This window comes from Lathyrus oleraceus, chromosome 7, assembly GCF_024323335.1.
Source record: "Lathyrus oleraceus cultivar Zhongwan6 chromosome 7, CAAS_Psat_ZW6_1.0, whole genome shotgun sequence".
In the NCBI taxonomy this organism is placed as follows: Eukaryota; Viridiplantae; Streptophyta; class Magnoliopsida; order Fabales; family Fabaceae; genus Lathyrus; species Lathyrus oleraceus.
Window position 1 is genome coordinate 417181257 of NC_066585.1, and position 23023 is coordinate 417204279.

Sequence of the window (23023 nt, forward strand, 5' to 3'; positions counted from 1 at the left end):
CTACTTGCAAGATCTTAGCGCAAGTCTTCGAGGTGTTTGCATGTCTTCCATAAGGAGCAGAATGACAGTGGGAAATTACGTTTTCTACCTCATCTTCTGGGACACATCGACAGAAAATACTGTCGGCGCCTCTCTTGAAAATTAGAGGCTCATCCCAATAGTAGTATTTATGATCGTGGAAGAATTTTTTCTTTTGTTGGTAGGTCAAGTCTGGCGGAAGCACCCTAGCTGCAAAGTAGTTGACAAAGTCAGCGTACCATGGTAGTGTGGTTTGGGTGTAAATTGCTTCCACTACTTCGTTTGTTTTGGTATCCTTATGGGTTAACGCATCTTTAGCTATATCGCTTTCTAATTGGGCTATGAGTCTTTTGTACAGAAAATCATCGTTTATAGGCACTCGTTCAGGTTCTATACCTTCTATTCCTTACAAGTGATCAGCCACGACATTTTTTGTGCCCCTTTTATCCTTGATTTCTAGGTCAAACTCTTGTAATAGTAAGATCCACCTTAGGAGTCTTGGTTTGGAGTTTTTTTTGTTTAACAGGTATCTAATTGCAGCATGATCAGTATAGATAATTATATTTGCTCCTACTAGGTAGGAACAAAATTTATCTAGAGCGAACACTATGGCTAAAAGTTCCTTTTCTGTGGTGGCATAGTTCATCTGTGCAGGGTTTAGGGTTCTATTTGCATAGTATATTGCATGAAGTTTCTTGTCCATTCTTTTTCCTAAGACTGCGCCTACAACATAGTCACTAACGTCACACATGATTTCAAAATGTAATCTCCAATCGGGTGGTTGCATGATAGATGTGGTAATAAGAGCTGTTTTTAGTTGTTCAAACATCGTTAGGCATTTGTCGTCAAAGATGAATTTGGCGTCTTTCATCAATAAGCCAGTCAGTGGTTTGGGGATTTTTGAGAAATCTTTAATGAATCGCCGGTAGAAGTCGGCGTGTCCTAAGAAGCTTTGTATTTCTCTCACGGTTGTCGGAGGCCGGCGGTTTTCTATAACTTCTGTTTTGGCCTTGTCGACTTCAATCCCTTTGTTGGCTACTATGTGTCCGAGCACGATTCCTTGTCGGACCATGAAATGACATTTTTCCCAGTTTAGCACTAGGTTCACTTTTACGCATCTTTTTAGTACCATTTCAATTCAATAAGCAGCCTTCAAAGCTCTGCCCGCATACGGAGAAATCCTCCATGAAGACTTCCCTGATGTCATATATGAAATCAGCGAAAATTGACATCATGCATCTTCGGAATGTTGCGGGAGTGTTACACAGTCCGAATGGCATTCGTCGGAAGGCGAATGTACCATAGGGGCATGTGAAGTTCATTTTCTCTTGGTCGTCGGGATGAATAGGAATTTGGAAAAATCCTGAATATCCGTCTAGGTAGCAGAAGTGAGAATGCTTAGCCAATCTTTCAAGCATTTGATCAATTAACGGTAAAAGAAAATGATCCTTCCGAGTGGCTTTGTTTAATTTTCTATAGTCAATACACATTCTACTTCCAGTAACCACTCTTTGTGCTATAGATTCTCCCTTTTCATTGTTAACAACTGTGATGCCTCCCTTCTTTGGTACGACATGTACTAGGCTGACCCATTGACTATCGGATATCGGGTAGATAATACATGCTTCTAACAACTTTTGGACTTCTTTCTTTACTACATCACTCAGAATGAGATTTATCCGTCTTTGATGTTCTCTAGAGGTCTTACTGTCTTCCTCTAGCATTAAGCGATGCATGTATATGAAAGGGCTTATTCCTTTTAGGTCTGAGATATTGTAGCCTAAAGCAGCTGGGTATTTTCTCAAAACGTGTAGAAGCTTTTCGATCTCTATATTCCCTAAGTCTGCATTTATGATTACAGGTCGCTCAAGTTCAGTGTCTAGGAATTCGTACCTTATATTTTTGGGTAACGTCTTAAGTTCTAGGGTTGGTTTATTTGGGCAAGGCATATGATCGGGCGTTAGTGTTAGGCGTTCTCTTAGGCTGTCATCTTGGTATTCCTTACTTAAATTTTCATCTTCAAAAGTAGGAAGCCTTGGAATTTTCAGTATTTCGGAGTATGATATTTGTTCATACTCCATCTCTCTTATGTATTCGTCGATGACATCTAGTAGACAACATGTGTCGTCTATAGCTGGTGCCTTTAGGAATTGCATCAAAATGAACTCGACCTTTTCCTCACCAACTTTGAAGGTTAGCTTGCCTTTCTTAACATCTATAATAGCTCTGACTGTAGCAAGGAATGGTCTTCCTAATATGATAGGGATGTTAGAATCCTCTTTTATATCCATGATTATAAAATCAGTAGGAATATAGAATTGTCCTATGCGCACCAGAACGTTTTCTAGCATACCTACGGGAAATTTAACAAAACGGTCTACAAGTTGTACAAACATCCTCGTAGGCCTTAGTTCTCCCATTTTTAGCCTTTCACATATGGACAAGGGCATTAAACTAATACTGGCTCCTAAGTCGTATAGTGCTTTGTCAATGATAAACTTTCCGATTACATAGGGTATGGAGAAACTACTTGGGTCTTTCAGCTTAGGAGGCATATTGTTTTGTATTATGGCGCTACACTTAGTAGTAAGTGTAACAGTTTCGTTATCCTCTATCTTCTTATTGTTAGATAAGATTTCTTTGAGAAACATAGCATATGAGGGCATTTGAGTTATGGCTTCTGTAAATGGTATTGTGATATTCAATTGTTTTAGAAGCTCTACGAATTTTTTAAATTACCCTACACTTTTAGATTTAACAAGTCTTTGAGGATAAGGGATAGGGGATTGATACGGTTATGGAGGCACATAAGGTTCTTCTTTCTCTACGGCCTCTTCGTTTTTGTCTTTCTCTTGTTCGTCTTCCTTCTCAGTTACCTTACCTGGGTCTTGATGCATGGATGGGTTTTGAGTTCTAGGGTCGGTTGGTCCGTCTAGTTCTGTCCCACTTTGTAGTATAATAGCATTTGCACGACCTTTCGAGTTTGGTTGCGGCTGTCCAGGAAATGTGCCTGCAGGAGCAGCGGTATGTGCTTGTTGTTGAGCCACTTGTGAGATTTGTGTTTCCAACATTTTGTTATGGGTGGCTAATGCGTCTACCTTGGTTGCTAACTGCTTGATTTGCTCACTAGTGTGTATGTTTTGATTCAAGAAATCTTTATTTGTTTGGGCTTGGGTAGCTATAAAATTTTCCATCATTATTTCTAAGTTTGATTTCCTTGGAGCATTTTGAGTATTTGTGGCAGCTTTTTGATATGCTTGTGGTACATCAGGTGCTTGGTTAGGTGCATACAATGCATGATTGTTTTTGTATGAGAAGTTAGGATGGTTTTTCTAACCTGGGTTATAGGTATTTGAGTAAGGGTTTCCTTGAGCATAGTTCACCTGGTCAGTGGAGGTTCCTGTCAAAATTTGACATTCTGGGGCAGTATGCCCTTGAACTTCGCATGTCTTGCAGTTTGGTGCTACGGTAGCCACGATGTCTGCTGGTGTTATGGTCAAGCTGTCTATCTTTTGAGTCAGGGTATCTACCTTGGCGTTAACATGGTCAAGACTGCTTAATTCATACATGCCACCCTTCGGTTGAGGTTTCTCTATAGAGGTTCTCTCACATTCCATTGGTAATGATTTTGGGCCATACTTTCGATGAGTTGATAGGCTTCATTGTATGGTTTATCCATCAGTGCGCCACCTATGGCGGCGTCTATTGTCAATCTTGTATTGTACAAGAGACCATTATAAAGGTGTGAATGATCACCCATTCTTCTAGACCGTGATGTGGGCATAGCCTTATCATGTCTCTGTATCTCTCTCAAGGGTCAAAAAGTGATTCATTATTCTTTTGTTTAAACCCTTTTATTTGGCCTCTTAGCATTGTCGTCTTACTAGGGGGGAAATATAGGGCTAAAAAGACTTTCTTCAACTCGTTCCACGTAGTGACAGAGTTGGATGGTAGAGACTGGAGCCAAGCTCTAGCTCTATCTCTTAATGAAAATGGGAAAAGACGGAGTCTTATAGCTTCTGGGATGACACTATTCGCTTTCACCGTGTTTGCGTACTGCAAAAATACTTACAAGTGTAGGTTCGGGTCCTCCGTGGGACTACCTGAAAACTGGTTTTGATGTACGACTGGCAACAATGAGGGTTTTTGCTCGAAATTGTTGGCTTCGATCACAGGGGGAACGATGTTGTTATGAGGTTCATCCTACGAAGGGATTGCATAGTACTTAAGAGGACGATTTTGCACTTTTTCGACCATCTCTGGTTGAATAACTGATTCAGAAGTAGGAATGTTAAGGTCAGGAATATATAGCTTGATACGATGTTCCCGTATCAAGTCTCGTATTTGGCGTTCTAATCTAAGATAGTGCTCGGGTTCGTCGAATTATAGCTCTAATTTCTCGCCTTGAAGAGTGAGTACTTGGCAAGCACTCGACAAATGTAGAAAGGGAAAAAGAATTGTTTGCCTTAGTCTATACTGGGTAACGCTAGAGTTACGATATCGACTAAATTTATCCCCGACAACGGCGCAAAAAACTTGATCGCGACTTAGTAAGTCAATGTGAATCGTGACTACAAGTACACATTCCTATTGTGTAGTTTTAAAGATTATCGAACCCACAGGGACTAATAATCGAACGTATCATGGTCTAATGTTTCTATGTAAATCTAAGGCTGATGATTGTTCTATGATTGGAGGGATGAAGAGAAATGACTATAACGTAAATAGAATATTAATATGAGATATAGGGGATATCGGTATGTAATACCTCAAACTTCGGGGATTAAATAGATAGTTGGTGTAATCATATTGATTGAAATATTCTTCAGTAGAAATTATTTATAGAAAGGACTTAGTCTCACACTCTCGTTTTTATTGACTCTGACCATACTCCTAAACCAGAATGCTTGGCTCCCACGGTATCATTTTGAATTTAAAAGTAATTTTTGAATATAAATAAAGTCTAATTAATCCTAAAGCGCCCTCGTTTAGTTTAGGATTAATGCCTAGTTTCATCTATCTGATTGAAATCTCAAACTCTCGTTCTTGTTGACCGTAACCTTAGTTTCTTTTGTACTCTCGTAGGAAAAATTGTTTGATTAAAGTAAGAAACTACAACAAACCGGAAAAATAAGTTTTATAAAAACTAACACCAATTATTTATTGAATCCTATCGTTTCGACGGTCTTTACATACCGATACCTAAAGGGTTTAGCCGGACATGGATCCGGTAACAGACATGGTGTTTGGGAAATTAAACATGCAATAAGGCATAAATAAATAAAACAGTAATCAAAATAAAACATGGATTGCAATTTAAGAACTGGAACTGAATCTCGAATCTTCGATTAAGATAATTCCGGCAGGCTTTGGCAATGAATAACCCTTACAATTGAATCCGAAATACGTAAAATAATAAATCGTAATAGTCCCCGATGTGGAGAAACTATCACTTTTACAAGGTAAGAAACTGCCAAGAAAACTAAAAGAAAAAAATGTTAATTGAAAAAAATAATCGTAAACTTAAAAACTGGAAGAAGAGAGATATTTCTGGGAGTCTGAGAGGTCCACTTTTAAATATTTTCCGCAATCCCTAAAATGTAGCAAGGTGGTGGCAATCGTGGCTAAAAAAGTGGAGAAAATAGTGGGAGACTATGTTGTGGCGGTTGCCACAATCCTAGCTTCTTAATGAGTGGAGAGCGCCACCTTTGTAGCAACCACTTCTCAAGGGCAGGTGGCGAGCGCCACCTACCTCCTGGACCAATGTTGCGGGAGCCATACTCCTTGGGTAATGGACGTCACAAGCCCATTTGCTTTGGTGGCCCATTATCTCCTTGAAAGCTTCATTTGCTTCTCTTTTTCTTCCCTTTTTCTTTCCTTTTTGCTATTTTCCATTTTACTTGAGGTAAACCTTTTAATCGATAAATACCTACAATAAACATAAAATACTGCATAATAATAAGGTGTTAATCGAGTAAAAATTAATGCATATAGAGCCAAAAATACAATACGTTTTTGTGTTATCATTACACAGTCCAAATGGCATTCGTCGGTAGGCAAATGTACCATAGGGACATGTGAAGGTCGTTTTCTCTTGGTCACCAGGATGAATAGGAATTTGGAAAAATCTCGAATAACCGTCTAAGTAGAAGAAGTGAGAATGCTTAGCCAATCGTTAGTGCTAGGCATTCAAAAGTAGGAGGTTTTGGGATTTTCAGTATTTCGGAGTATGATGTTTGTTCATTCTCCATTTCTCTTATACATTCATCAATGACATCTAGTAGACAACAAGTATCGTCTATAGCTGGTGCCTTTAGGAACTGTGTCAAAATGAATTTGACTTTTTCCTCAGAAACTTCAAAGGTTACCTTGCCTTTCTTAACATATATAATAGCTCTGTATGTAGTTAGGAATGGTCTTCCTAATATGATAGGGATATTGGAATCCTCTTTTATATGCATGATTATAAAATTAGCAAGAATATAGAATTGTCATATGCGTACCAGAACGTTTTCTAACATACCTACAAGAAATCTAACTGAACGATCCACAAGGGCACATATGGACAAGGGCACTAAGCTAATACTGGCTCCTAAGTCGCATAGTGCTTTGTCTATGACAAACTTTCCGATTACACAGGGTATGGAGAAACTACCTGGGTCTTTCAGCTTAGGAGGCATATTGTTTTATATTATGGCGCTACACTCAGCAGTAAGTGTAACGGTTTCATTATCCTCTATCTTCTTCTTGTTAGATAAGATTTCTTTGAGAAACATAGCATATGAGGCCATTTGAGTGATGACTTCTGTAAAGGGTATTATGATATTCACTTGTTTTAGAAGCTCTACGAATTTTTTAAGTTGCCCTACACTTTTAGATTTAACAAGTCTTTGAGGATAAGGGATATGGGGTTTATATGGTGGTGGAGGACATAAGGTTCTTCTTTCTCTACGGCCTCCTCATTTTTATCTTCCTCTTGATTGTCTTCCTTCTCAGTTTCCTTACCAGGGTCTTGGTGCATGGATGGGTTTTGAATTCTAGGGTCGGTCGGTCCATCTAGTTCTGTCCCACTTCATAGTATAATATCATTTGCATGAACTTTTGGGTTTGGTTGTGGATGTCTAGGAAATGTGCCTGCAGGAGCAGCAGTAGGTGCTTGTTGTTGAGCCACATGCGAGATTTGTGTTTCTAACATTTTGTTATGGGTGGCTAACACGTCTACCTTGTTTGCTAACTGCGTGATTTGCTCACTAGTGTGTATGTTTCGATTCAGGAAATCCTTATTTGTTTGGGCTTGGGTAGCTATGAAGTTTTCCATCATTATTTCTAGGTTTGACTTCCTAGGAGCATTTTGAGTATTTGTGGCAACTTTATGATATCCTGGTGGTACAACAGGTGCTTCGTTAGGTGCATACAATGCATTATTGTTTTTATACGAAAAGTTAGGATGGTTCTTCCAACCTGGGTTATAGGTGTTTGAGTAAGGGTATACTTGAGCATAGTTCACCTGGTATGTGGAGGTTCCTGTCAAGAGTTGACATTCTGGGGCAGCATGCCCCAGAACTCCGCATATCTCGCAGTTTGGTGCTACGGTAGCCATAGTGGTTGCGGGTGTTATGGTCAAGTTGTCTATCTTTTGAGTAAGAGCATCTACCTTGGCATTGACATGGTCAAGACTGCTTAATTCATACATACCGCCTTTCGTGGGAGATTTCTCTATAGAGGTTTTTTCGCTTCCACAATTGTAATGATTCTGGACCATACTTTCGATAAGTTGATAGGCCTCATTGTAGGGTTTATCCATTAGTGCGCCACCTGCAGCGTCGTCTATTCTTAATCTTGTGTTGTACAAGAGACCGTTGTAAAAGGTATGGATGATCAACCATTCTTCTAGACCGTGATGTGGACATAGCCTCATCATGTCTTTGTATCTCTACCAAGCTTCAAAAAGTGATTCATTATCTTTTTATTTAAACCTGTTTATTTGGGCTCTTAGCATAGCCGTCTTACTAGGTCGGAAATATCGGGCTAAGAAGACTTTCTTCAACTCGTTCCACGTAGTGGCAGAGTTGGATGGTAGAGACTGGAGCCAAGCTCTAGCTCTATCTCTTAATGAGAATAGGAAAAGACGTAGTCTTATAGCTTCTGGGATTACACCATTTTCTTTCACTGTGTCTGCGTATTACAAAAACACTGACAAATGTAAGTTCGGGTCCTCCGTGGGACTACCTGAAAATTGGTTTTGATGTACGACTGACAACAACGAAGGATTTAGCTCGAAATTATTAGCCTCGATGGCAGGGGCAGCGATGTTGTTATGCGGTTCATCCTGCGAAGGGATTGCGTAGTACTTAAGAGGACGGTTCTGCATTCCTTCGGCCATCTCTGGTTGAATAACTGGTTCAGGAATAGGGATATTAAGATCGGTAAGATTTAGCTTGATACGATGTTCTCGTATTCGACGTTCTAATCTAAGATAACGCTCAGGTTCGTCGAATGGTAGCTTTAACTTCTCGCCTTGAGAGCGAGTACTTGGCATACACTCAACAAATGTAGAAAGGGAAAAAGAATTGTTTGCCTTAGTCTATACTTGGCAACACTGGAGTTACGATATCGACTAAATTAGTCCTTGGAAACGGCGCCAAAAACTTAATCGCGACTTAGTAAGTCTATGGGAATCGTGACTGCAAGTGCACAGCCCTATCGCGTAGTTTTAAAGATTATCGAACCCACAAGGATTAATAATCGAAAGTATCGTTATCTAATGTTGCTATGTAAATCTAAGGTTGCTGATCATTCTAAGATTAGAGGGATAAAAAGAAATAACTATATTGTAAATAGAATATTAATAAGGATATGCGATAAAGGGATATCGGTATGTAACACATCAAACTTCAGGGATTCGATAGATATTTGGTGTAATCTTATTGGTCAAAATATTCTTCAGTAGAAATTATTTATAGAAAAGACTTAGTCTCACACTCTCGTTTTTATTGACTTCGACCAGAATGGTTGGCACTCCGGTCTCATTTTGAATTCAAAAGTAATTTTTGAATATGAATAAAGTCTAAGTAATCCTAAAGCGCTCCCGTAGTGTTTAGGATTAATGTCTAGTTTCAGCTATTTGGTTAAAATCTCAAACTCTTGTTCTTGTAGACCGTAACCTTAGTTTGTTTTGTACTCTCGTACGTAAAACACTTTGAAGAAAATAAGAAACTAAAACCGGAAAAATAAGTTTTATAAAAATCAACACCTACCATCTACGAATCCCGTCGTTTCGACGGTCTTTACATATCGATACCTAAGGGTTTAGTCGAACATGGATCCGGTAACAAACATGGTATTCAAAAAATCAAACATGCAATAAGACATAAATAAATAAAATAGTAATCAAAATAAAACCTAGATTATGAATTGAGAAATTGAACTGAATCTTGATTCTTCAAATAAAATAATGTCGGCAGGCTTTGGCAATGAGTAACCGTTATAATTGAATTCAAATGCGTAAAATAGATTGCAATCCTCCCCTATGTGGAGAAACTATCACTTTTACAAAGTAAGAAAAAATGCCTAGAAAACAAAAAGAAAATAAAATCTGACTAAAATTAAGCGTAGATTGAAAACTGGAAGAGAAAGCGTGAGAGAGTCTTGCTGGCGGAAAACAAATCTCCTTTATATATTTTCCACTCCCCTAAATTGTAGCCAAAGGTGAGTGGATTCGTGGCTAAAATCATGGAGAAATAGTAGGGAAGACTTAGTTGTGGCGGTTGCCACAACCCTAGTCCTTGACTCCAAGGCGAGCGCCACAATTTTAATGTTGAGCACCACAAACTCTTCATGCTTGGTGGCGGGCGCCACCACCCTCTTTGGTTCATGTGGTAGGCGCCACATATCCAGGTGATGGGCTCCACAAGCCCATTTGGTGTGGTGGCTCATTATCTCGATTTTTCTCCATTTTCTTCTCTTTTTCTTTCCTTTTTTCTATTTTCCACTTTGCTTGCTCGTAAACCTTTTATTCGATAAATACCTGCAATAAACGTAAAATACTGCGTAATAATAAGTGTTAATCAAGTAAAAAGGAATGCATATGAAGTCAAAAATATGATACATTTTCGTGTTATCAGCCATATAAAACCTTACTTCTGCAAATTGTGTGGCTATCCTAAACCTGCTTCACAACTCAGAAGAAAGCAAACCATGGTGAAGCCAAAGAAAAGATAGATTCCCAAAAATGGTATGCCAGGTCTCATAGTTCACACCTCCCTCAGAGCATCAGCTAGAGAGGACTTATATTTTTATAGTGGCTACTCTAGACACATGACTTGTGTCAAGAAAGTTTTGGTGAATATTAAGTCTTATTCCACTAGCTATGTCACCTTTGGAGATGGATCAAAAGGAGAAATAAAGGGGATTAGTAAGCTGGACTATCCAGGATTGCCTAGTCTAAATGATGTTCTATTTGGTAAAGGACTGATTTCTAATCTTATAAGTATTAGCCAACTCTATGACCAAGGTCTCAAGGTAAACTTCAATAAATCTGAATGTATGGTAACAAATGAGAAGGATAAAGCTATCATGAAGGAATCCAGATTAAAAGATAAATTCTATATGTGGACTCCTCAAGAAACTGATTGTCTCTCCACTTGCCTAATGTTAAAATAAGAAGAGACTAAGCTATGACATCAAAAGCTTGGTCACTTACATCGAAAAGGTATGAAAAAGGTGATGTCAAAGGAAGCAGTGAGAGGAATTCCCAAACTGAAAATTGATGAAGGAAGAATCTGTGGTGAATGTCAAATTAGGAAAAAAATAAAGATGTCCCACAAGAAGCTTCAACATCTGACCACCTCAAAAATTCTGGAGCTACTTCATATGGACTTGATGGGACCTATGCAATTTGAAAGTCTAGGATGAAAGAGGTATGCTTATGTTGTTATTGATGACTTCTTTAGGTTCACATGGGTGAACTTCGTTAAAGAAAAGTCAGAAGTGTTTGAAGTGTTTAAAGAACTCTGTCCAAAGATTCAAAGAGAGAAGGACCGTGGCATTATCAGGATTAGAAGTGACCATGGGAAGGAATTTGAGAACAACAAGTTTGAGGAATTATGCACCTCTTAAGGAATTCTTCATGAGTTCTCTTTACCTATCACCCCATAACAGAATAGTGTGGTTGAGTGTAAAAATAGAACCATTCAAGAATGTGCCAGGGTCATGCTTCATACTAAGAAACTCCCATATCATTTTTGGGTTGAGGCCATGAACACTTCCTGCTATATTATTAATAGAGTAACTATCAGATCTGGAACTTATGCCATATCGTATGAACTATGGAAAGGAAGAAAGCCAATTGTGAAATATTTCCATGTGTTTGGAAGCAAATCTTATATTCTGGGAGATCGTGAGCAGAGAAGAAAGATGGATCCTAAAATTGATGAGGGAATATTTCTGGGGTACTCTACAAATAACAAAGCATACAAAGTCTTCAACTCCAGAACCAAGGTAATGATGGAATCCATAAACATTGTAGTGGAGGACTTAACTAACAAAGCTGATGTCACAGATGATGTTGAAACATCAATGAATGATGTTCCAGAAGATGTTGCTGACAAAAATACTAATACTGAACCTACTGAGAATGATTCAACTAACAAAGGGCCCTCCATCAGAATTCAGAAAGATCACCCTAAGGAACTTATTATAGGAAATATAAATGAAGTAATTATCACCAGATCAAGGGAATTTGTGTCAAATGCTTGCTTTGTCTCTAAATTTGAACCCAAGAATATCAAGGAAGCTTTGATTGATGAGTTTTGAATTAATGCTATGCAAGATGAAGTTGGTCAATTCAAAAGGAATGAGGTGTGGGATTTAGTTCCAAGACATGTAGGAACAAATGTTATTGGCACTAGATGGTTGTACAAGAACATGTCTGATGAACAAGGGGTAATCACCAGAAACAAAGCAAGACTTGTTACTCTAGGATACACCCAAATGGAAGGAGTAGACTTTGATGAAACCTTTGCTCCAATTGCTCAGTTGGAGTCTATCAGATTGTTATTTAGAATTACATGTCTTTTAAATTCAAATTGTTCCAAATGGATGTTAAAAGTGCCTTCCTAAATGGATACTTAAATGAAGATGTGTATGGTTAACAACCAAAAGGATTTATTGATCCTACATTCCCAAATCATGTGTACAAATTAAAGAAGGAAATGTATGGTTTAAAACAAGCTACAAGTGCTTGGTATGAAAGGCTGACTGAGTTTCTCATCAATCAGGGATATAGAAAAGGTGAAATTGATAAAACACTATTTGTCAAAGAAAAGGATGGAAAACTCATGATCGCTCAGATCTATGTGGATGTAGTTATGTTTGGAGGTATGTCAGATGAAATGGTCCAACATTTTGTCAAGTAAATGCAATCCGAGTTTGAAATGAGTTTGGTAGGAGAACTGACATACTTCCTTGGGCTACAAGTCAAACAGATGGAAGACTCCATCTTTCTGTGTCAAAGCAAATATGCTAAGAGTATTGTGAAGAAATTTGGATTGGAGAATGCTAGTCATAAAAGAACTCCTGCACCTACCCACTTAAAGTTATCTAAAGATGAAAGAGGCTTAAGTGTTGACCAGAGCTTATATAGAAGCATGATTGGAAGCCTTTTATACCTTACAACAATTAGACCAGATATAACTTTTGTTGTTAGTGTGTGTGCTAGATATCAAGCTGAATCCAAAGTACGTGACATCAATCAAGTAAAGAGGATTCTAAAGTATATGAATGGCACAAGTGAGTATGGAATGTTGTACTCCGATGATTCAAATTCTATGTTAGTTGGATATTGTGATGTTGATTGGGTTAGTAGTGCCGATGATAGGAAAATTACCCCTGGAGGATGTTTCTTCTTGGGAAACAATTTGATTTCATGGTTTAGCAAGAAACAAAATTGCGTATCCCTATCCATTGCTGAAGCTGAGTATATAGCAACAGGAAGCAGTTGTTCTCAACTAATATGGATGAAACAAATGTTGACAGAATACAATGTTACACAAGATGTCATGACATTATTCTGTGACAACTTGAGTGCTATAAATATCTCTAAAAATCCTATTCAGCATAGTATAACTAAACATATTGACACCAGGCATCATTTTATCAGAGAGCTTGTTGAAGACAAAGTCATAACAGTTGAGCATGTCAGCATGGAGAATCATCTTGTAGATATCTTTACCAAAGCCTTGGATGCAAGTCAATTTGAAAAATTAAGAGGAAAACTTGGAATTTGTGTTAATGAGCATTTATAGCAATTACAGCTAATTAAGTGTGTCAGACAAGAGCATATCTCTCATCATTACACTGGACACGCTTACCTAAACCCCTTACCTCATTGTGTACCCGTTTGGACAAAACTTCACTACCTTTTCCACTCAAATGCCTCATTCTCCTACAAATATTTGTGCTCTCTCTCTCTCTCTCTCTCAAAAACTTTTCCCTATTCCATCCGCCTCAAGCGACTACTAACATGTCTTAACATTCTTCACCCATTCACACGCATGTCCCAGTTGAAACCAGTGGATTTTCCTCACCATTGTCTAGGGAAAACACTCCATTTTAAATGATCAACCTGGCATATCTGATTTTGGACATTGCTCATCTATCCATGGTTCATCCCCCTCCTCAGAAGAAAGTTACACTGTCTTTGTCTAAAAGTGTCAAGACTTCTAGTAAGTCTTCTGAAGCTATAATCCCCAGTAAAGATAAAAATGACGTTGAAGAAGAATCTAGGTTTAAAGGGTCTGATTTCAGAAACCCTAGTATGCATGTTGAAGGCTCTGAAAATCCCACTGAAGTAGAAACAAGTGCCACTGGTAAGGAACTTAAGAAGTCCGTTGCATCTATTTTGAAGGAAGTAAACTCTGATATTTTGCAAGATGTTCAAACATCTTTGGCAAAAGATCCAAGCCCTGACAATGACTCGAGTGAAAAAGTTGAGGAAAACGTTCCTGAACATGCAACCCGTGAGAGAAGAAGTAAAAAGAAAGTTGAGCTTGTTGTCAATGTTGAAGAACTGACCTCTGATTAAGAACCCCTCACAAACATTGTTACTCATAGTATTACAAAGAGATTGCAGAGACGTAAAGGAAAGACTATTGCTTTTGAAGAATCTCCCTCCAGGGAAGTAAAGAGAAAAACTGATGGGTTGAAAGGTTCTCCTTCTAGAAGCTCCAAAGGAAAATCTCCTATTGGACCCACTAGGTCATGGAGTAAAGTTGTTACCCCTACTAGAAAGATAAAAGTTGTCTCTTCTAGTGAATCCGAGTTTGATGTTGAAAACGATGTCCAGGACATCACCCCTATAAAAAGATCTTCTAACAAGAAGCCTCATGATGCTAGGCCCAAAGCTCCATTGGACAATGCTTCTTTGCATTATGTGAAGAAAGCAGAAAGGTGGAAGTATGTCATTCAGAGGAGAGTATCCCTGGAAAGAAAATTTGGTAAAGATTCCCTTAAGTGTAAGGAGGTCATAGAACTGATAGAAGCAGATGGATTGATGAAGACAGTCACACACTTTGGACCTTGCTATGAAAGCTTAGTAAAGGAGTTTGTGGTGACTATCCCTGATGGATGCGATGACCTGAAGAGCACTACCTATGGAAAGGTATATGTGAGAAGAAATGTTGTAACATTCTCCCCAGTTGTGATCAATAAATTCCTAGGAAGACCAGATGAACCTCAGGTTGAAATGGAAGTCACTGATGATCGGGTGTGCAAAGAGATCACAACCAAGCAGGTTAGACATTGGACAAACAAAGAGAAGTTGCATGCTGGTAAGTTCAGTGTAAAATATGTCATCCTACACAGGATTGGTACTGCCAATTAGGTGCCCACTAATCATTCCTCTACAATATCCACTGGTCTTGGTAAATTTATTTTTTCTATTGGTATAAAAAGAGCGTTTGACTTTGGAAAATACATCTTTGAACAAGTGTTGAAACAAGCATTCTCTACTGCTGTAAAATTTCCTATTCTCTTTCCATCCCTCATCCGTGGAATCATCCTAAATCAACATCCTGGTATTTTGCTGCCCATTGACAGTGTGAAGGAAAGGGATTCTCCCTTATCACTCCACTACAAACTCTTTGCAGGAACTCAGGTCCCATACATTGTTATGACATCCTCTCAGGCTCTTGGGCCTGCCACATCCTAGAAGAGTGTCATTGCTTAGCTGAAGGAAACGTATAAAGAGCTGGAGGACTCCATTATATCTAGCATGACAACAAAGATTAAACTAGAGACATTGGTGAAGGCTATGATGGAAGAAAAGAAGAAGGAAGTTGTACAGGTGGGTGATGCTAATGAATCAACTGATGATGTAAATTATGCTAGTGAAGATGATAATGATGAAGAGAAAAAAGATCAAGGAGAAGAGTATGCAATAACTGATTTATATAGTTAGGAAGATATTTGATTTCCATCTTGTTTTGTTCTCTTTGTTTTTTTTGGCTTTTGGTCTGTGATCAGGATATTGTGCACCCTTGTGTATGGGATCTTGCACTTTAAATATGGTTTTGTTCAGTTTTTGGTTATATGCTTACCTTTGTTAGATTATGGCTAAAAAGGGGTAGTATTATGAGTGCTAATCACTAACCACTAACCACCACTGTCTGATTATGCTTAAGGAGATAGGAGATGTATGTTAGCCAACTTCTAGGTTGATGTGTTGTGATGTCCAATAAGGTGTTGTTCCATGAACTTCTCTAAGGGAGTGGTTTTGACCGCTGCATATGCCTATGATATGTGAGGTAAAACAGGATGTGTGTGCATGATTGATTGTCATGCCTGATCTGTGCTTTAGTGGATGTTGCTACTACTGCTGGTGCTTGGGCTGATGTCAGGCCAAATGTTCTAACATCTTGTCTGTAGTTTTTTTTGAGAACCTTGGTTTATCTTATTTGTGAGGCTTATTGTTCTTCTGCTGCATAAAGCCTCAGAAATCTGAACTTGGACAACTCATAGTGTTTTGGATGTTCCCTTGAGGGTGTGTCCTGATTATGTGAAACATGGGGAGTACTGACTACTGGCTGATGTGATTGATTGAGTACCCCTGTAATATATACATATATGTGTGTGTTTGATTTTTTTTTTGATGTTTCAGCCCTATGGTGTTAACCTGAACTGTGGTGCATGTGTGCAAGGTGTACTTGGTTGTTTTAGCCAAAAGATTCCAAAGGGGGATATTGTTAATTCCTTGTTGTTTTGATTGGAAGTAATTTTGGTAAAACTAACTTAGCTACAACATGTTAAACCAGATGTCCTAACATGTGGGTGTGACATCATGTCTGCAACATGTTTTACCTTGGTAACATTTGTAGGGTTAACTATCTATGGAATATTCTATGAATATTAAGCATTCCCTTGTGACGTTCGTGATTGAGGAATCAGATATTTGAATTGTGGTTAACAGATTCTGTTTCCTAAATGTTAAGACATTTTAGGAAACTTTTGATTGATAACCTAATGTTGTGCAGCTGGTGCTCGTGGAATACAAGGCCCAAATCCAGTGCATTCTATGGCTATAAATAGAATGTCTCAAAACCTAATTAGGGACGAAAAAGAGAAGATAATTGAAAGTATTAGGGTTTGAGTGTTTTCATTATTTATGAGCCTCTCAAATATCATCTTGATATATGAGTAGGGCTGTTTTGATTGGTTGCAAGCATTGTCAAGCCCTCATAAGGTTTTAAGCATTGAGTGATTGTGTGTCTATGAAGTGTGTCTTCTGATTTTCTTGTAAGTGTTTAAATATTACTGTTGTGATTGATAGGGAGGTGAGAAGGGTCTCATACCTAGGAGATTCTTAGGTAGAAGTTAGGCACGGGTAGTGATTAGGTTGTTAACTGTAAATTGGAGATAGTTTGCAGAAGGCCTACAAACTAATACTATTTAGTGAATTTCCTCCCTGGCTTGGTAGACCCCAGATGTAGGTGTTGTTGCACACCGAACTGGGTTAACAACTTTGTGTGTTATCTTATTCTATGTTCCTTTATATGTAAGTTGTCCTATTATCATTCCGATATCAATGTCTCGACATCTCATAGGACATCCGATATCTGCATACAAAAATTTCACCAGCAAATGGGAAAAACCCTTCTGAGCCTGAAAAGAATGATAAGTTCCCCAAGAAAACCTATACTTTCGATGTGACCAAATGTGATGAAATTTTTGATTTATTGGTTGCAGATGGCCAAACTTTAGTGCCACAAGGCGTGAAAGTTCCACCATTAGAATAAAGAAAGAAAAGAAGGTTTTGTAAATATCATAATTATTTGAGGCATCAAACTTCACAATGTTTTATTTTCAGGGATCTTGTGTAGTGTGATTTAAATGATGGGAGATTGAAGTTTGTTAAGGGAAAGCTGCCCATGAAGATAGACTCCGACCCATTGCAGGTTGAGGAAGCTAGCTACGTTGAACCACTGGAGGTCAACATGGTCGATATCACTGGAGATTTCGAGGATTGCAACACGGGAACCAAAGAAGAAGCTGTCGAAGGTAGCAGGAATCAGATTAAGGCTATCTACACAAAGGCTGCAGATTGAGGCTGGCACCGCTGCAAGAATGTTGTGCCCGAGGTGCACCGCGGTGTTCGACAAGAAAGCTACTAGAAAGGTGAAGGGTTCTCGAAAAGCCCAATAAAAGAGGAACTAGGAGAATAATCGACCTCAGTACCACTTTAACAAAAGGCAAATTCCCCAGAGGAACCAGTAGTTTCTGACCCATCAGAGGGGAAAGCATGGCACATACGTGCCATCATCCAATGCTCCCTAAGGGAAATGGGTGAGGCCTACTTACAAGTAGAAATATGGCACACAAAGGTTGAGAAATTTCAAGACGAGTAAGAGATCTTCACTGATGTATCGAAAGAAGTTCCAAGTATCAGAGAAACACTTATATGGTCCCAACAACTACAAAAGGAATAATCTGATCTCGAGGACACATTGAACAAGGATTCAGAGAAAAATAAAGTTAAGAAAGAGACTGTTGAATCAAGTATTAACAAACCGCACCGGAGTCAAGTGAGTGACTAGGTCAAAAACCCAATTGGGAGGAAGTTCTTCTCCCCCGACCTAGTCAATTCGAAGGGAAAGGAAAATAAGGAAGCAATATCTAAGGAAGACGAGTTGGTAACATATAATTTTGATTCGGGATCGGAGGATGATTTCGATGTGCTATGAAATGTGGTATCGGTGTTCCAAAGGGAGTATGATTGTGTCACGGGAGTTTTTGAACCAGCGGATTGTGAAGAGAATGAAATGGAAATGACCAAACTTGTGTGATATTTTGTAATGAACAATGGTTGCATCGAAGAAAAAATGCATTCTTTGAAAGATCTGGTGAAGGAATGAAGAATCACTTAAAGCCTATTTTTATAGAGGAGAAGGTTGAAGAAACTACACTGAAAAATACTCTAGTGGATGGAGGGGTTGCTGTTAACCTTATGCCCCATTTTTGGCTGAGAAAAATAGGAAAATATGACACTGATTTGAGGCCACATAATATGGTGCTCTCGAATTATGAAGGAAAGAGAGGATAAACTATGGGTGTTATCCAGGTCAATGTGACATTTGGGTTGATAACCCGACCTATTGTTTACATGGTTATCACGTCGAAGGCGAGCTATAATCTACTCATTGGTCGGAAATGGATACATGATGTAAGAGTTATACCTTCATCACTCCATCAGAGGATAAAAATTTAGAGGAATGACTAAATAATGGAGAACGTGGAAGCATATCAAGGGTATTACATGGCGGAAGAAAATCATGTTGATATAAGGAATTTCAACAAGAATATAGCTAATATAGACCCTTGCACCCCATCAGGGTTTGCGTATATGCCCTTAGAAGATGAATTTTACTCTTTTAAACTCCACCTAACCCATGGATTCATATGGGACAGGAATTATGATTGAGAGAAGTTATGACACCATCTGGCTAACTAGCTGGGGTGACGAATTCGATGACGATGTCTGACTTCGACGCGTTAAAGAAAATTTCATCTTATGTAGCTAAAAATAGATTTCAAGCAGCCTTATAGGCTGAGGTACCACACATGGCTATCGAAGCCAATGAATTGGAGATATTCGATATGGGGAAGAGAATTAACATTGAGCCAGAATTACTCGAAAAGCCGCAACTAGCAGGCATAAAAGATGATGGTTTTAAAAGCTAGAGGCTCAATTGCATCAATGACGATAAGCCTTTAGGTTTCAAAAAGGATATTGTCGCGTCAGCAACAAAGATGCATCCCTATTATCTGTTGGAGGAAGTCGACTTGGGCGATGGAACCAGTAAAAGGCTGACATATATCACCGCCAATATCGACCTAAATTTAAGGTTAGAGGTAATTAAATTACTCCAAGAATTTAATGATTTCTTTGCTTCGGACTATAAGAAAATGCCAGGTTTAAGCAGAGATTTGGTGGAGCTAATCCTACAATTAAAGTCTGGGAACAAGTCGTTCAAGCAGATGCCTAGACGGTTTGCACCAGAGGTTATATTCAAAATAAAAGAGGAGATCGAAATAATCCTGAATATCAAGTTCATAAGGACGATAAGGTATGTAGAATGGCTTGCAAATATTGTTCCAGTGATCAAGAAAAATAGAACATTGAGGGATTGCATCGACTTCATATATATGAATGCAACAACCCTAAAGAACGAATACCCAATGCATGTCGTTGAAATGTAAGTCAGCTCACCAGTGGGTTTCAAATATATCAGTATGCTTGACGTTTATTCTGGTTATAAACAAATTTTTATTGCAGATGAAGATGTGCCAAAGAAGGCGTTTCAATGTTTGGGAGCCTTAGGAACTTATGAATGGGTGGTGATGTGATTTGGCTTGAAGAATGCTAGGGTAACTTACTAAACGTTGATGAATTCGATTTTTCCTGATTATATTGAAACATTTATGCAAATATATATTGATGATATAGTCATTAAGCCTGTTTCGGGAAATGTTCGGCTAGACCACCTTCGATAATCATTCAAAAGAATAAGGAAGTACGAACTAAAAATGAATCCTCTTAAGTGTATATTCTGTGTGAAGGATAGAGATTTCCTTGGGTTCGTTGTCCACAAGAAGGGCGTTGAAATTAACCATAATAAGACTAAGGCCATCATGAAAACTCGGCCTCCTTCGATGACAAGATAAATTTTATGAGAAGGTTTATCTCAAACCTTAGTGGAAAGATTTAAGTGTTTTTCCCGCTACTTAGCCTAAAAAAAGAAGAGTTTAGATGGCAACCAGAGCATCAAAGGGTTTTTGATGAAATCAAGGAGTACTTAATGAAACCTCCGATTTTGTCCCTTCCTGTTATAAATAAGTGCATGAGGTTGTATATTTCGGCTTCAAACTTGACTATAGGAAGCATATTGGTACAAGAGGATGATAATGGTGTCGAAAGGGCCATTTATTATCTCAATCGTCTCTTGAATAACGTAGAAATTAGGTATAGTCTTATATAAAAGATGTGCCTTTGCTTGTATTTCTCATTTTGACATTATTAAACATATGTTATCTAAACCAATTTTTCATAGTCGAATTGGAAAATGGGTTGTTCCCCTGACATAATATTCCCTGACATATGCGCCTTTAAAGGCAATGAAGGGGGAAGTGGTCGGCGACTTTATCGTGGATCATGCGATAGTTGAGGCACCTCAAAATTATCTATAGCCAGAACCTTGGAAGTTATACTTGGATGGATCCAACCATAAAAATGAGATTGACATTAGAATTTCCATAATTTCCCCTGATAAGATTCCAACAAAGTTAAAATACAGAATACACACCTCTTGCTCAAATAATGACGCTGAGTATGAAGCATTAACAATTGGTCTTGAAATCTTGTTGGACTCGGGGGAAAAAAGAGTCGAAGTTAAAGGAGACTTTGAATAAGTTGTTAAGAAAATAACGAAGGAGTACATATGTATTAAGGAAAACATAATCATGTACTTTGTTATAGCCAACCGACTAATCAAGTGTTTCGAATTTGTGGACATTCAATATGTTCCTCGACTTGAAAATCAAAAGGCGAATAAGTTGGCACAAATTGCCTCAGAATACAAAGTGTCAAAGGAAATGTTAGAAGATTTTATTAAAGTATGTGGAAGAGTAAGATCGACAAGGTTGTCTCCTTCAGATCTATTAATGACAAAGTTAGGGTCAACTGATCCCGAAAACTTTGAGGTCTTTGCAATTGAAGATTAGACTGACACTGACTGGAGAAGACCAATGGTCGAATACATAGAGAATCCGACATGGTCATTTGATCAAAAGGTTAAGTACATATCTTTAAGCTATGTTATCATAGGAAACAAATTGCTCAAGAAGATGCATCAAGTTATTTTGCTCAAATGCTTTGGTGAAGGTGAGGAATATCTGGCAGTATCGAATGTCCATAGTGGAGCATGTGGTGCCCATGAGGTCGAACACAAAATGATGTGGTTGTTATTTTGATAGGTAATTTATTGGCCTACCATGACGAAGGATTGTATTGAGTTCTCTAAGGATTGTCAAGAGTGTCAAGTGCATTCGAGTATCCAACACAACCATGTGAGTAAATTACATACAATTGTGAAGCCATGGGCATTCAGAGGTTGGGCATTGGATTTGATTGGTGAAATTCGACCAACATCATCTAAAAACCAAAGGTATATTTTGGTTGGTATTGATTGTTTTACTAAGTGGATAGAAGAAATTGCTTTAGTCAATGCTAACTAAGAAGCGATAGTAGAGTTCATTCAAAAACATATTATTTATAGATTCAGAATTCTTAGACCATTACAAATGATCAAGGATCAATATTCACTGGCCGAAATATGAAATAATTTTCCTCTTAAATGGGAATTAAGTTGTTAACATCTACGCCTTATTACGCCCATGCCAATGCCCAGGTCGAGGCAACCAATAAATTCATGATTGGTTTGATTAAGAAACATGTGGGGAAAAAGCCAAATAACTGGAATAAAACCCTAAACCAAGTATTATGGGCATGTCGAACGTGTCCTAAAGAGGAGACATATACTAATACCTTTAGATTGACTTATGAACATGAGGTTGTTTACCTGTCAAAATATATTTGCAATTGGCTCAAATTCAAAGGCAAGTCGAGATTCCATCTGAACATTACTGGAATATGATGTTGGATGAAATAGTGACTTGGATGAGGAAAGTTTAACAATATTGGATGTCTTGATAAGGCAAAAAGAGCGGGTGTAAGACCCCAATTTGACCCTAAGATCCCTCATGCTACCTCATCATATGCATTAGCATTGGGATCATACCTTAGCATTTGGGAGAGATCACCAAGAACCATGTGATTGTATCATACTTGTTATTTTGTCCTTTACTAACCAAAATATCAAAAATATGTCTTTGAATTTGTGTAACTCTTTTATAGGTAGGGCATGATGACCATTGATCTATCAAGTTCACATCTAGGGTTTAAGACCCTCAAATCTAAAAGCTCAACCAAGAAATGATCCATAATGGTTCTAGGTATCATATATGAGTCCTATTGATCTTTACATGTTATTTTGATCAAGAATTCTTCAAGAGTTTGGAGTTGGTTTGCCTTGGAAACCCTAGTTCATCTAGGTATCTTGAGTAACTTCTTCAACAAGCTACTTCACCCATTGATCAAATATTTCAAGGTGAATCTAAAAATTAATCATATTATGCATATATGATCTCCCATGAGCCTAGAAAGTCAAGAGAATTGCAAGTTAGCAAGTTGGTTGATGGTGGTTGGCCAGATGAATTCATCTGATCAAAACTGGGTCTCCGTAGACCCTATGTCCTACAATTTGCATCATATGAAAATTATTCCAAGATAAAGGTTACTCCAAATGACATTATAAACAAATTTCATGTTAGGTATAGAGCTAGTTTTTCTTGGAAAGTTATTTTTTATGTTGAAAGATTATAGGTCATTTAGTCT

General features: G+C 38.2%; 1 protein-coding gene and 2 non-coding genes across 3 annotated transcripts; all 3 read left to right on the forward strand.

Moving 5' to 3' along the window:
* The first annotated feature begins 3784 nt into the window (after positions 1 to 3784).
* On the forward strand, positions 3785 to 3891 carry LOC127109394 (small nucleolar RNA R71). The gene has a single exon (XR_007796693.1). It is a non-coding gene; the product is annotated as a small nucleolar RNA R71 (small nucleolar RNA).
* Positions 3892 to 7910: 4019 nt separating this feature from the next.
* LOC127109320 (small nucleolar RNA R71) lies at positions 7911 to 8017 on the forward strand. Its single transcript, XR_007796635.1, has one exon. It is a non-coding gene; the product is annotated as a small nucleolar RNA R71 (small nucleolar RNA).
* Positions 8018 to 13678: 5661 nt separating this feature from the next.
* Positions 13679 to 14899, forward strand: LOC127104135 (uncharacterized). Its single transcript, XM_051041340.1, has 2 exons — positions 13679 to 14077; positions 14150 to 14899. The coding sequence occupies exons 1-2, from the start codon at positions 13679 to 13681 to the stop codon at positions 14897 to 14899; spliced, it is 1149 nt and encodes a 382-aa protein (XP_050897297.1).
* Positions 14900 to 23023: the final 8124 nt, after the last annotated feature.